Genomic DNA, 15,217 nt, shown 5'->3' with positions numbered 1-15,217 from the left:
TTTCCCCTTTATAATACATCATTATGTATTAATCAATTTTATTTTAATTATCTGAATCTGTAAAGGAGTAGTATAGAGTATGTTGCAAGATACATGGAGATAGTGGAGTAAATGGAAAAAATATAATAAGTGTAGTGGAATAGAAGTGTAAAGTAGTTTACTCAGTAGTTCCTTTTTACCAATAGATCATTAGAAAAAGACGGTGTGCAAGGAACAGCCATGAATCGTTTAATGACCTGGCTTCCTGTGTTGGCTGCTCTGTTTCTCTGGTGTGGTGGGAGTGGTAAGTGTGTATATATTGCTCCTCCCACGCTCCTTCTCTACCTCGCTCCCTGCTTTGTTGGGGTACACCACTCCTGTTCCTGAGGGCCAATCACTCTCTAGATCTCTCCCGCTCTCTGCACATTCCCTTGCTCTCTCTCCCTCTCTCTCTCTCTCTCTCTTTCTCTCTCTTCCCTTCTTTTGCTAATCCCCTGTTACTTCATCCTTCCTCCTGAGCCATCTCACTACCAGTCCCAACCAGGATCTACAAACCAGCTCTTCACGGTAAGAAACAAACACACACCATCTGTCTCACAAAGCTGTTTTTACACGAGTTGATTTACTGTGTTTCATGACTCTTGTGATCTGCTGGGCTGTCTGCATGTGCCCGTGTTTTGACACATTAATTTCCAGCACTCACCCTCTTGAGGACAGGTCTCTACAAGCAGAGGCAAAAACATGTGGAAATATGATTAATAATTCCATGTTCCACATGGCGGTCCTTCTGTTGATCCTGCGGGTGTTTGTAGTGTTGAAACAAGAACAAAATGTTTTGTTCAAAAATGTGTAAATAAATAATGTAAATAATGACACCGGTTAGATGTTCAGCATCCTTTTGACATGAGGCATTTTCATTCAGGGGCAAAAAAGTCGGTTATGTTCACTGTAAGTTAACGTGTTATGAACATACAATTTTATTAATTTTCACAGCAGCCAAGTTGTGATGCAATGCAAATCAGATCCTATTGAACATTTGAAAATTAAAAATTGTTGATAAAAATCATGATAATGACAACAACTGTAAAGAATGTTAAAGGGGGAATTTATTAAGTTGTAGTAAAGCAAACATTGTCCACACATCTATTTAGAGTTCCTGAGAGTTGTCATTTGAAAAAATGTGGTTACATCTTTCTTGGTCTGAATGATTATTATATCTACTGAATGTCTTGGCTTACAGACAAGACGTAGTAAAGCCAGATATCAATGAGCAAGCAAATGGGAACATGTGTTTCTTTTGATAGGTGAAAATCAGTGGTTGAAATCATATCTATTATTTATAATGTTATTCTTTAAATAAACATTATAATAGTAATATGTTAGTCTGGTATTTGTGATTAGACACAGAGCAAACTCAAACTAACAAGAAAAGAGTAAAACTCTGACATAAGCATGATGTCTTGTGTTAACCAAATGTATACACCTCACCATCAGACAAAGCCATGCTTGTTACGTCCTCTGGTAGTAATCGCACCCCGTCTAACAGCTTTACCATGATTGTGTGCACTGGCGTTGCTGTGGTAAATGATGTCATTTAAAAAAACATCAGTATTGTGGTGTTGTCACAGTCTAATGACAACACAGGATACAGATACTTATATTGGGATTTACTCAGAGAAAGTCAGAAAAACCGAAAAGTAGGAAAAAGAGAGATCGAGTGAGACAGAAAATGTTGGTCCTGTTTTACCAACTGTTTGACAGCACGATAATAACACCCATAACAAGCTAAACCTAGTAGTTATTGACTGACACAAGGCTGTCATTACAATGGTGCAGCCTCTGATGTCATCCTATTGCCACACGCCAAGTTAAATGAAAGGATGTTTTAAACGTAATATCCATTGCTGTGTCATTGTTAACATTCATTAAATGTTTTCATAATTTTATGATATTTTTCCTCTGCCTACAAATTTAAAATGGAATATATAAAGCACTTCCTATTACAAAACATGACAACATAGTTGTAAATAAAGATTGTATTGACAAACTTAACATACAGTACCAGTGATGCACAGTTCAAGAACTAAGATATAAATACAATGCAAGAAGAAATTAAATAAACAAGATTTTCAACAGTGTGCATGTGTATACCAGATTTCATGTAATACATGGTGTACCTAGTCACCATTCTCTGTCATTTAGTATAATTTGAAGACTCAAACACAGCACTTTCTGACACGCCATATTTTTTAGGAACAAGACTGAACAAGTCTTTCTCTGAGGTTAGTTTTTTACACAAAGTGTGTTAGTTGTATGAAAATCAGTGTTAATGCCTAATGCCTGGCTGCTTCCTCATCGCCATTAGAGAGTATACAGAAGACTTAAACACAACCAAATGGTGTGTTCAGTGGCAGGTTTTCCTGTCCAGCAGTGTTTGTGAAATATTTAAAATAGTGGAGGAAATAAGTATTTGATCCCTCACCGATTTTGTAAGTTTGCCCACTTACAATGAAATGAGCAGTCTATAATTTTAAAGCTAGGTTTATTTTAACAGTGATACACAGAATATCAAAAAGAAAATCCAGAAAATCACATAAAAAAAAATATAGAAATTATTTTGCATTTCATTGAGTGAAATAAGTATTTGATCCCCTACCAACCATAAAGAATTCTGGCTCCCACAGATTAGTCCTCGTGCTTTAAAAAAGTATTCCTAATCTCAACTAGTTTCCTGTATAAAACACACCTGTCTCAACTTGTTACCTGTATAAAAGACACCTGTCCACAGAGTCAATAAATCAGACTCCAACATCTCCATTATGGGCAAGACCAAAGAGCTGTCTAAGGATATCAGGGACAAGATTGTAGACCTGCACAAGGCCGGAATGGGCTACAAGACCATTGGCAAGAAGCTGGGTGAGAAGGAGACAACAAAATTACCATCAATCTCCCTCGGTCTGGAGCTCCATGCAAGATCTCACCTTGTGGGGTATCAATGATCATGAGAAAGGTGAGGGATCAGCCCAGATCTACACGGGAGGAGCTTGTTTATGATCCCAAGGCAGCTGGGACCACAGTCACCAAGAAAACCATTGGTAACACACTATGGATTGAAATCCTGTAGTGCCCGTAAGGTCCCCATGCTCAAGAAGGGACATGTACAGAACCGTCTGAAGTTTGCCAATGATCTCCTGAACGACTCAGAGTATGCTTGTGAGAAGGTGATGTGGTCAGATTAAAACAAAATCAAGTTCTTTGGTATCAGTGACTCGCCATGCTTGGAGGAAGAGGAATTCTGACTATGACCCCAAGAACACCATCCCCACAGTCAAGCATGGAGGTTGAAGCATTATGCTTTGGGGGTGTTAGGAGACAGGTGGACTTCACTGCATTGAGGGAACTATGGATGGGGCCATGTACCATGAAATACTGGGTGACAATCCTCTTTCTCTCAGCCAGGTCTGTATAAATGGGTCGTGGATGGGTCTTCCAGCACGTCAATGACCCTAAAAATACAGCAAAGGCAACAAAGGAGTGGCTCAAGAAGAAGCACATTAAGGTCATGGAGTGGCCTAGCCAGTCTCCGGACCTTAATCCAATAGATCTGTGGAGGGAGCTGAAGCCCAAGCGACAGCCTCGAAACCTTAAAGATTAGGAGAGGATCTGCAAAGAGGAGTGGTCCAAATACCCTCCTGAGATGTGTGCAAACCTGGTCAACAACTACAATACACGTCTGACCTCTGTACTTGCCAACAAGGGTTTCTCCACCAAGTACTAAGCAATGTTTTGATGGGGGATCAAATACTTATTTCACTAAATGAAATACAAAATCACTTCTATCTTTTTTTATGTGATTTTCTAGATTTTCTTTTTGATATTCGGTCTATCACTGTTAAAATAAACCAAGCATTAAAATGATAGACCATTAATTTCATTGTAAGTGGGCAAACTCAGTGAGGGATCAAATGCTTTTTTCCTCCACTGCAAGCAATGTTTAGGTGGATATTGAAGCTCTACACCCATCCACACTCTTCGGCCCTTCCTTGAGGCCTGCACAAGTTCTAACAATCAGTGTTTGAATTGAGTGGATGCATAATTTATCAGGAAGGTTATCATTAGTGCATTTCAGACAAACTCAGAATGCCGCTTTAGTTTATGTAAACAACATGACCAAAACTTAAGTGATTTTGAGGCTAAATAAGTGCAGCTTTCATGAAGCTGCAGCACATTGGCTTTCTGGCTGTTAAACCATGTTCTTAGAGCTTGAGGCCTTCTTGTTGACTGACAAGCCCTCCAAAGCTGTGAAAGCTCTTTCTAGGAAAATACACTTTCTTCAAATGATCCAAAGTTGACAGAAGGTTGTATACTCCTTTGCAGAGCCTAAAATACATAACATTCCCCCAAAGAATTCCCATTTCATGCCATTGCTTTGCATATTTGCCTGAAGTAGATACAAGATGATATTATGGGATCTTGTTACCATTACACATGCTAAAAGGTAAGCATGTTAGGCATTAACACAGATTTACAGCTTGTTTTTCTCTGATTTGTATTCCCATTAAATGTGTTTGTTAAACCTGGTGGGATTGCTTAGCCCATCAGTACTATAAATGAAGCATCTGCACATCTTTTTTTCCAGGCTTAACATAAATAAAGTGTACTATTGTCTCTCATTATCTCTTTAAAAAAAACTCTCCCCTTGTCATCACTTTGAGAGCGTAGATGCTTTTAGTGAGAACCACTCTTTTTTTTCACCCCATTTGTCGCCAACAGGAAATGGCCTCCAAACGGCAAATGGGCCACAAGTGTCGCGTTGCAGGAGTGGTGTTTCTCCTCTTGGCCAGTATTGCTGCCCTTGTTGCTGTTGCTGTCATCCAGGACACCTGGAAGTGGAAAGAGTACAGCTTTGAGGTGAACGCACATATGCATGCACACACATAAAAGTGTAGGCGCATATTATTTGGCTTCAGATTTTCTACCACTCTAACAAAGTAACAGTACATAGCAGATCCCAAAACACATTGATGACCAGAGAAAGATACACAGGCCGTTATAAAAACACATACTTCAGCCCCCACACACTCTCAGCTGTCAATGCGATGCCAGATTTTATCCAGATGTCAGGGTCAAGATGAACTGTTCAAGGTAAGAGGTGGGTCAGGCATACCAAATGGAACAAAATGACCCTCTAACAAGACCCCCCCTCCTTTTTTGGGTTCATGTCCTCAGTATGGCATAGTGATAGATGCAGGTTCGTCTCGCTCCAATGTTTATCTGTACCAGTGGCCAGGGGAGAAGGAGAACAACACAGGAGTGGTCACTGAGAAAATGAATTGCAGAGTTCCCGGTGAGTTATTGTCTCTACAATGAGACATAAACATTGTAACTTTTGTATGCGAAATCTCCACATTTTTTCACACTGGAATTGAGTTAAGAAAAAAATGCATGAAACGATTAAAAAAAAATTACATTTAGGAGTAGATTGACTGAGCAATTGTGAGCGAAATCAAATCAAATCAAATCAACTCAAGACATTTGACATCATGTTTGCTTGTCCTCACGCCTACAGGTGCTGGCATCTCAGAGATGAAAGTTGACGGACAGAATGTTACCGAGTCATGTAAAAGTTTCATAGGCTGCATAGACGACATCACCAAAGCCATTCCTTCTGAAAAACGCAGCACCACAATCCTCTTTCTAGGAGCTACTGCTGGGATGAGACTGCTACAGTAAGACACAAGTTAACTTTTGGGCTTTTCTCTAGCGATGTGGATGGCAGGAAGGATCAGAGCCATTTAAACCCATTCATGGAACCACAGGGTCTTTTCCCATAGCCAAATTCAAGCCCTCAGATGGTGTAACAGTAAATGCTGGAGACTGCAGTGGGTAATTACATGGGCTACTTGAGCTTTCAAGGTCATACTATACATGCTAATAGTCCTCTAGGGCTATTCCTCGCTGCTCTACAGTGTTGTGACTTTTGCTGTTTGGAGATGAAAATATGGAAAGTAGATAAAAAGAAGTCCAGCAAATAGCACGTTTCAACAGGTTGGTTTGTTTTGTTTGGCTGATTTTACATTAGTAGAAAAACTCCATGTGTGAGTGTGAGTTGATTCTTAGTTTAAATCCTCGCTGGCTTCGTCCACCTCACATTGACAATTCTCCAAGAAGAAGTCTAATTTATACGAATAATTCCAAAAAGATAAAATGTATTAATTAGCCATGCTATCTGTCTCCTCTTGCTTTCAGTATTTATGTTAAGCTAAACTTACCATCTCCTGGCTAACTATGGTTTCTTATTTAATGTTCAGAACAGTTAGAGTCAGATCTGTAATTCTTATCCTGTTTCTGCCCGGCTGCAAGTGAGAAGGATGAACAGATGTCCAATGAAATCCTGGCAACTCTCACAGAATACCTGAGCTCCTTGCCTTTTGCCTTCCAAAATGCTTCCATCATAACTGGTCAAGAAGAAGGGCTTTATGGGTGGATCACTGTCAACTACCTCATGGGAAACTTCCTAGAGGTAAGACTCACCATTTGTGTGTGTGTGTGTGTGTGTGTGTGCGTGCGTGTGCGTGTGTGTGTGTGTGCGCGTGTGTGTGTGTGTGTGTGTGTGTGTGTGAACTTTCCGTTTAAATGTGAAAGAGGCTAAACAATAATGCTGCTTTATAAACAAGGCTAGCACATGGTCGATCATACACCCCTTCCGTAATTTTTGCAGAAAAACCTGTGGAACACCTATGTGAGGCCAGAAGGGGCTAAGACTGTTGGGTCCATGGACCTTGGTGGAGCATCAACACAGATCGCCTTTGCAATCCAGGAGGATCTCAACGGGTCTGACTACATGCATGTCAAAATGTACGGTTACCCTTACAATGTCTACACACATAGTTACCTCTGCTATGGAAAAAATGAGGCTGAGAAGAAGGTTCTGGACATAGTAGTCAGGGTAAGTTGCTGTTCCTCCAATGTGTGTGTGTGTGTGTGTGTGTGAGAGAGTCTGTATGTACAAAAGACAATGTGTATACAAGGTCCACACTCCCATCTACTATAAGGGTTAGGGGTGATGAAAAAGAATCGCAATTCATGTAAAAATCGCGATTCCTATCTCCTGCTATTTTAAATCGATTCCTAATTTGCCAAAATCTATTTAATTTAATTTTAAATAAATGGATTCATATATTATTTTAAATATGTTTTTGCACACAGTGGACTCTTAGCACACAGTGGACTGGAGTAGATCATAAATCTAGAAATCGATTTTGAATCAGTAATTGTTTTGAATGGAAAATCGATTTTGCATCAAATCGTGACCTCAGGAATCGGAATTGAATCGAATCGTGCGATTCCAAAAGATTCACAGCCCTGGATCTTTTTGAACTTGCATGTTTCTGTCTTCAGCCTTAAGTGCTTGTGTCTGTGGTACATGTTGTGCCAGTGGAAATGAGTGCTTTTGAATGCATGTTGTGGCCAAAATCCATTAATGCCCAGTTAAGAATTGATTAGTGAGCACCACTGTCCCTGATTTGCTAACAGGCAAAGGCATACCAGTCAAGAATGCATTATGTCATTAAGAGCATTGATCGGACCACCGAATGCCGTCAAGCTAGTCTGCGAGAAATGCATTATTTTTGTCAGTTTATAGCTCCATTCTTGAAACTGATAGTGATTGTGGTTGAAGGAATGTGCTATGCTGTGAATATATGTTATGGATGTACCTTCCACAGCAGGGTCCTGGTATGAAAAGTTAACGTTAAAGTTAAACGTCATGGTTTATGTTATTTTTCCTTCCCCGCACTCTTTCTTTTGACCATTTCCTTTTCTCTTTCCTCTTCTTAACCCCCCAGGGATCGTCTGGCCTAAGCAACATTGTTAATCCCTGCTACCCTGAAGGATTCAACATCTCCTTGAAGGCCTCATCCATTTATGATACAGAGTGCACAAAGAAACCAAGACAATACAACCCAGATCAAGAATTCTACATGGTGGGAGCAGGCAACTCAGACCAGTGCGGTAGCATAGTGAAGTCCATATTTGATTTCAAAACCTGCACCTCAACCCACTGTTCCTTCAACGGGGTCGAGCAGCCGCCCGTCACTGGAGATTTCATGGTAACACACATTAACCATATGTGCACATGTGCAAAAAGACAGATGAAGATGAAAATTTAAACGTACTTCATGTCTCCACTGTTTCGGCCAGGCGTATGCAGGATTCTTCTACACTGCGAGGGCGCTGGGGATAAATAGCACTTGGGAATTTGATCAATTCAACGCCTCAGTTAGCGAATTCTGCCATACACATTGGAGAGAGGTAAGTTCTTCCAACTGGTTTAGGGTTTCACTTATGAGAGGAGGAGAAGTAGTGGAACAGGAGGAAGGACAAATTGAGAAGAGAAATCAGCAACAAGAAGCCCACACAAACATGGAAAATTAAATTATTTTGATACACATAAGTGGTGCTGCAAACAGTGCCACTTATAGCACAATGGCCAACTACGATGCAAAATCATTTTACTCATCAGGAACACAGTATGAGAGTGTTTTGATTGTTTTTTTTTGTCCAGAGGGCAACATACTTGCTTGTGATCATTGGCATGCCAAGCTCTGTTATTTAGTTTTGGTTAAAACATTATTTAAAAACTGAACATCCCTTAACCCACCAAATGCAAATCCTATTGTTTGAGAATGATCAACTAAATTATTATTATTATTTGAAGATTTTAAACAAGAGAGAAAAGTTTACTTGAAGATCACTTTGGAGCGACATTATGGCTTTACACTCCAAAATAGCTGCACAATATACTGCTTTAATGGATGAAGTTTTATTCTATTTTATCCAAACTGTAAGATGGTGATGTAAATTGATCACACATCCTTTTGGCTCAGTCTGGTCTGAAGTTTGAACTTACTAAATATGTTTTGTTTTTATTCATCCTTCCTATTAGTAGGCTGCACTCTGATATTTGTTTCTCTTCCTTTTAGCTGAGGGAAGAAAAGACGTGGATCTCTGACAGATACCTCATGACTTACTGCTTTGCAGCTCACTATGTCTTCAGCATGCTGGCAGATGGATACAAGTTTGACAAAGATAACTGGAAAAACATAAACTTCGAACAAAAGGTTGGTTGGTCTAAAAAATATAGAGATATTTCCACTGCCTCCTCCTGTCTTTTACTCAGCTATGAAGCTAATACATAGCCAACATACATACAGTATACAGTATATTCTCTGTGTTCAAATATTCTTACAATCTATAATAATATATTTTAAGGAGAAACTTCAGAACACGTCTATGGCCATTTTAACAAGAGTGGCCATGCTTCAGCTGTCAGACACAGGCGTTGAACAGTGTTTATCATAGACAAGGGACCAGTTCAAAATGGATGGCTGACACATACAGTCATATGAAAAAGTTTGGGAACCCCTCTCAGCCGGCATTATAATTGACTCTGCTTTCACAAAAAAAAAAGATAAAAGTGGTATGTCTTTCATTTACCAGGAACAGCTAAGTACTGGGATGTTTTCCAAACAAAGATTTTTTGAAAAGCAGTATTTAGTTGTATGAAATAAAATAAAATGTGAAAAACTGGCTGTGCAAAAATATAGGAACCCTTGTGGTTTTGTTGATTTTAATGCATGTAACAGCATGTAACGCTGATGACTTTAAACACAAAATTGGTTGGATTATGTTGTTAAGCCTTGAACCTCATAGAAATGTCTGTTTAATCATGAGAAAGGGTATTTTAGGTGCCTAAATGCAAGTTGCTCTTCTCTTTGACTCTCTGCTGAAGTGAGACAGAATGGGATCATCAAAGCAGCTCCCAAAAGATCTGAAAAACAAAGAGTATTCATTGTCATGGTTTAGGGGAAGGCTACAAGAAGCTTTCCCAAAGGTTTCAATTGTCAATTTCGACTGTTGGGAACGTTGTCAGGAAATGGAAGGACACAGGCACAGTGGCAGTTAAACCCAGGTCTGGAAGACCAAGAAAAATACAGGAGCGGCATAGGTGGAGTATTGTGAGAATGGTTGCACTCAACCCACAGATCACCTCCAAAGACCTGCAAGAACATCTGGCTGCAGATTGTTTATCTGTAGGGGAGAACGGGGTAATTTGTCACACGGGTTGGTTGTCACAATCGTTATATCTCGGAACCAGAAGGCGCTGTCTGTGAAATGTTGGTATGTAAATATCCAGAATTGGGATCAGAGGTCACCTACATAGTCTTCCTTGGAGTTAGACAGCTGAATTTGAGGTGAGACGACTGTTTATGTTGTTCATGTCAAATTGAAAATATCTCAGTATTTTTCTTCTAGGCTTTTACACAATGGGTTTATAACAAAACACTTACCCATAACAAGTGTGAAGGGTAAACTATAGTTTAGATTGTGGTTAGCAAGCTAATTAGTTGTCAGATGGTTGTTGGCCTTGATGCTAGCAAGAAATTCAAGTTGGGGTTGGTCGTCACATTTTTTGGGGGGTTGGTTGTCACATGTTATCTCAAGGCTGCAGCCAGAAAAGGAACCCAATAACGAAAGAAATTGTCAAGCTGTATCCTCACTGACACCCCAGAGAAGGAATGAATAGAGCAGGAAAAGGCAGCTAGCATGCAAAAGAAAAAAGGGCAACAAAATCAAAACAACCCAGTGCATCCCAAACTAGACCAGCTGCCAAGGCTACAGTAAGTTATTTAGGCCTATTTGTGAACTTGACAATGCAATTAAACTTTCAAATTTAGTTCTACTTTCTTGCCTTCTTTTTAAGATTATTCCCATTAAGATAACATTGTGACAAACAACCCCATAGTGTTTGACAACCGACCCCATGGGGTTGGTTGTCACAATGTGTGAAGGTGTCTTTGATGATTAATTTCTTCTTTATTACAATAAGATAGAAAAAGTGAGGGGTACACATTTCAAGCCAACACCTTAAAGAGGACCTATTATACTACTTTTCTGGTCTTAATTTCTTGTTTTACACTGCTATAGAGCAACCTGACACGTATCACATCACAAAAAACTATGTAGATTTTCGGGAAGCTCTTTCTCTTATTTTGGCGATCCAGCACATCCTGTCAACACTTGAGTGTGTGTGCTTCGGCAATCTCCGCTCCCTCCGCCTGTGCATCGGCCATCTCCACTACCCTCCCCCCCTCCTGCAAACCCCACTCCGTTGTGATTGGTTACCTTCCTTCCGGAACACTTTCAGTGGCGGGAAGCGCGAGCATGGACCTATAAGGGCGCGAGGCAGACGCGAACAGGGAAGTGACAGCATTACCATACATGGAAACATCCGCGTGGTCACGTCACAAATTTTTATGCGACGTCACAAATTATGAAAGGGTAGACCGCTTTGAAGACGTGACTTCTCGACTGGCTAGAATAGTGTTTAGTGCTCTGCACAGACACCCCAGACGGTCAGCAGGGAATACGTCGAAATGCATGTAAGTCATTATTTGATAATTTAGTATGGTTAAGCATGACTATGAATCATCATAACAACGTTTATAGGTCATAAAAGTCCAAAAGCATCATAGGTCCTCTTTAAGCTTCAATTTAACGTAGGAATGACTATTGAAAGATGTTTAGGTGATGAGCAATTCTCACTAGAGTAAAAAGTGTGCCTACTTACCCCGTTCTCCCCTACATTGTTCAACAATTCAGCGCATTTTGCACCAAAACATCTGTATGGCCGGGTGATGAGGAGGAAGCCCTTTCTGCGCCCATGCCACAGATACAGTCGCATGGAGTATGCAAAAGCTCATTTAGACAAGCCAGATTCATATTCGAAGAAAATGCTTTGGACTGATGACAAAAATTAAGTTATTTGGTCTTTATAAAAAGCGCTTTGCATGGCGAAAGAAGAAAACTGCATTCCAAGAAAAACACCTGCTACCTACTGTCAAATTTGGTGGAGGTTCCATCATGCTGTGGCCACTTCAGGGACTGGGGCCCTGGTTAAAGTCGATAGTCGGATGAATTCAACCCAGTTTCAACAGATTATTCAGGATAAGGTTCAAGCATCAGTCACAAAGTTGAAGTTGCGCAGGGGTTGGATATTCCAACAAGACAATGACTCTTAACACAGTTCAAATTCCTGCAGAGGGAAAAGTACAATGTTCTGATATGGCCGTCGCAGTCCAATGACTTGAATATCATCGAAAATCTATGGGATGATTTGAAGTTGGCTTTCCATGCTCGGTAGCCATCACATTTAACTGAACTGGATCGCTTTAGTATGGAAGAATGTTCAAAATACCTACATCCAGGATCCAGACACTCATCACAGGCTACCGGAGGCGTCTAGAGGCTGTTATTTTAGTAAAAGGAGGCTCAACTAAGTACTGATGTAATTTTTCTTTTGGGGTGCCCAAATTCATGCACCAGTAAAATGTTGTTATGATGCCTATTGCATATTTTCTATTATTCCAATAAACAAAATTACACTGCTGAGGCCCTGTTCTCACGGCAACACGAAACGGTGTCTATTAGTAAGTTATTGATACCATGCACCCACCACTTTGTCTGGGGAAAGATTTGTGCTCTGCCGGTTTTTCTAGCAAAATAAACGTGTGTAGCTTCTATATGCCAGGGACACGGCTCTCTCTACATTAAAAAACACTATCCATAGTTCAGCGCGCAGCGGTTAAGTTACTCATCATCATCATCATCAACTTTTATTATTAGACTCAAGGTCCATTTAAAAAACTACTGTTAAAACTACTGTTCAACAAAAGGAGCATTAAGGCTCCTCACTGGCTAAACATTAATAGCATTTCACTGGACAAACGTGAGTTGACTTTTATTTTGAAGTACGCCTAACAGGAAAGTAGCCGCTCACAAAGCCCCTACACTACCAGCCACCAGCATGTCTTCTGTTTTCACGAGTTCAATGCGGTGAAATAAGAGGACAGAAAGCTTGTCATTTACAATACTTCTATTTACATTTACAATACTACCCCAAGCTTACACCAACCGCTTTATGAACGTTAGTGGCATTAATTTTCGGTTATAGTAAGGTTTTATGCATCAAATTGTACCGGAAAAGCTATCTACTACTACCTTGTACTGCCAACTGCTGGCCTGGCATGCTTACTACAGCGATTTCGTCCCATTTCCTTTGAAAACATGTGTACGAGTGAAGATGTCAGACAAATTGTGTCTGAACGGGTTTTTTTTAAAAACCAAAAACGGGAAAACTGTCACGTTTTCACCGTGAGAACAGGGCCTGAATTGCTTCTGACAAGGTATGTCATATATGAACAAAAATCCCCAAAATTAGAAGGGGGTCCAAAACTTTTTCATATGACTGTACATATTGTCTGCATTCAAAAAGTTGAGGCCAGACGGAGAGACTGGCAACGTATTGCTGTGGGACACCCTGAGGACACCGACTGCCTCTCACAATGGAACTCCCTCAACAGAAGGGGGTTCCTGCACTATGACACTCTGTCTATCAATCGTGAGTCATAAGGAATGACAGAAGCCATTGAAAAAAAATTCCTCAGTTTTCCAAAACGCATGGTGGGGAGCTATCCTTTAGACTTGATCACAATTACTTTCTTCAACAGCTGGGGAGGCTCGGAAATTTCCAAGCCCGCCAACAGAAGAATTAGTGTGCTGTTTAGTGCCTTTGGGGCTTTCAGTGAGTCTGGTGGTGGGTATGTCCTCTAAGAAGGATTTACAACACAGACACTCGTTGATTCTTTTTAGGGATGCACTTTGGGTCTATATGACTCATATTTTGCACTATAGCTGTTATTATAGAATCTCACGAGAGGGCTGTTTGATCATCTCAATTTCTTCAGACAAGCAAAGTGAGGTAATACTGTATAATAGAAAATACTGTGTGCAGCATTCACATTGACAGTGAGAACTCAAGTCTTCTCATTTTCTCTTCTCCTTTCTCTAGGTAAAGGGAACCAGCATAGGTTGGAGTTTGGGCTACATGCTGAGTATGTCCAACATGATCCCGTCTGAAGTGAAAATGGTCTTCCCATTGACGAACCCTGTCTTCGCCGGCCTTATCTTTCTGTTTTCAGCACTGACCATTGTAACCGCAGTCATGGTTTTCATCTTCCTCATTCGCACCTGCTACTGAGGGAATGATCTACAAACATAAGCACTTGTACTGCAAGTTACGAATCAAAAAAAAAATGTTTTCAGCCTGAGCCATTTACTGCCTTTTGTTTTTGAAAATTGAAGAAGGAGCCTCAAACTGAAAAGCTCTCACCGTGTATCCTGCCGGTGTCTCATTGAGCTATAGCTTGACATGTGAGACTGGTTTTATTGAGACAGTCACTAACACCACAAACAGGTATTAACAACTTTTCTTTACATTATTTACCTCAGGGAAACTCACATATATTCAGGTTATGGGATCTTTTAACATTTACTTTTCTAAGCCAGACTAAAGGGAAATACTGTTGTCGCACGGGAAAAAAGGGGTTACACAGAAGTTTACCTGAATGGTGGAAACATGATGAAGGCACCAATACCATGTGCTGGTTCTTGTCTCGCATTATGCAATCTCAACATTGTGTTTTCTTAAAAACTGAGATTCTATATGAGCAGTCGCACTTGCACATTGTGCACATGGACCCCTCAGGTAAAAGCATGAGCTATCCACTTACAAATGGCCTGCATTCCCCACCCTTGCATCTTAAATTCTAATTGCACTGAATGGCTCTGGTTACATACAACTACTGTATGTAGCACTTTACCACAGCTTTATAATGGTGTTAAATATTGTGTATGAAGTAACTGAGAACCAGATGATATGAACTCAAGATAAAGGCATTCAACAAATGTGTCATTCTATAGCAAAATAAAGGGATTTCCTGTCAGGGATCATTTCTGAATTAGAGCATGAACACAAACGTGTTACATCATAAGACAGTCTGTATAAATGCTACTCTACTTGGATGGCTTTTTTAATATTAATGTTGTCCAAACGGGAAAGGATAATGCATGATTTCCATGTAATGCACAGACTGTATTGATCCTGTTTTGATAAACTCTATTCAGGATATCATAAACGTATCTACTAACTGTATGAGGTTTAGGCTTCCATACCGCATCATTATACACCATACTAATGACATTTACTGTACTTTTGTGGCTGTTGTATGAGATTCAGGCTTCCATTCTAAACACAATGTTTCCTTCTTCAAATTAAACTACAACTATACCTGTTTGAATCGTAATCTCTGTTTCATTTGTGCTAAGTGACTGAAAA

General features: G+C 40.1%; 1 protein-coding gene across 1 annotated transcript; it reads left to right on the top strand.

Moving 5' to 3' along the window:
* The first annotated feature begins 369 nt into the window (after positions 1 to 369).
* Positions 370 to 15,174, top strand: entpd3 (ectonucleoside triphosphate diphosphohydrolase 3). Its single transcript, XM_080040313.1, has 10 exons — positions 370 to 546; positions 4,753 to 4,890; positions 5,209 to 5,326; positions 5,549 to 5,708; positions 6,343 to 6,502; positions 6,701 to 6,928; positions 7,827 to 8,090; positions 8,182 to 8,292; positions 8,964 to 9,101; positions 13,892 to 15,174. The coding sequence occupies exons 2-10, from the start codon at positions 4,756 to 4,758 to the stop codon at positions 14,078 to 14,080; spliced, it is 1,503 nt and encodes a 500-aa protein (XP_079896439.1). The 5' UTR covers positions 370 to 546; positions 4,753 to 4,755; the 3' UTR covers positions 14,081 to 15,174.
* The last annotated feature ends 43 nt before the right edge of the window (positions 15,175 to 15,217 follow it).

The sequence above is a fragment of the Ammodytes marinus genome, assembly GCF_949987685.1.
Source record: "Ammodytes marinus genome assembly, chromosome: 13".
Lineage (NCBI taxonomy): Eukaryota > Metazoa > Chordata > Actinopteri > Uranoscopiformes > Ammodytidae > Ammodytes > Ammodytes marinus.
This window is presented reverse-complemented; position numbering and strand designations above follow the sequence as displayed.

Bases quoted from the DNA above. Each gene is read 5' to 3' on its own strand.
- entpd3 (XM_080040313.1), top strand. From the start codon at position 4,756: ATGGCCTCCAAACGGCAAATGGGCCACAAGTGTCGCGTTGCAGGAGTG. The intron at 4,891-5,208 runs GTGAACGCACAT...TCATGTCCTCAG, and splicing joins GGAAAGAGTACAGCTTTGAG to TATGGCATAGTGATAGATGC. The intron at 5,709-6,342 runs GTAAGACACAAG...CCCGGCTGCAAG, and splicing joins GCTGGGATGAGACTGCTACA to TGAGAAGGATGAACAGATGT.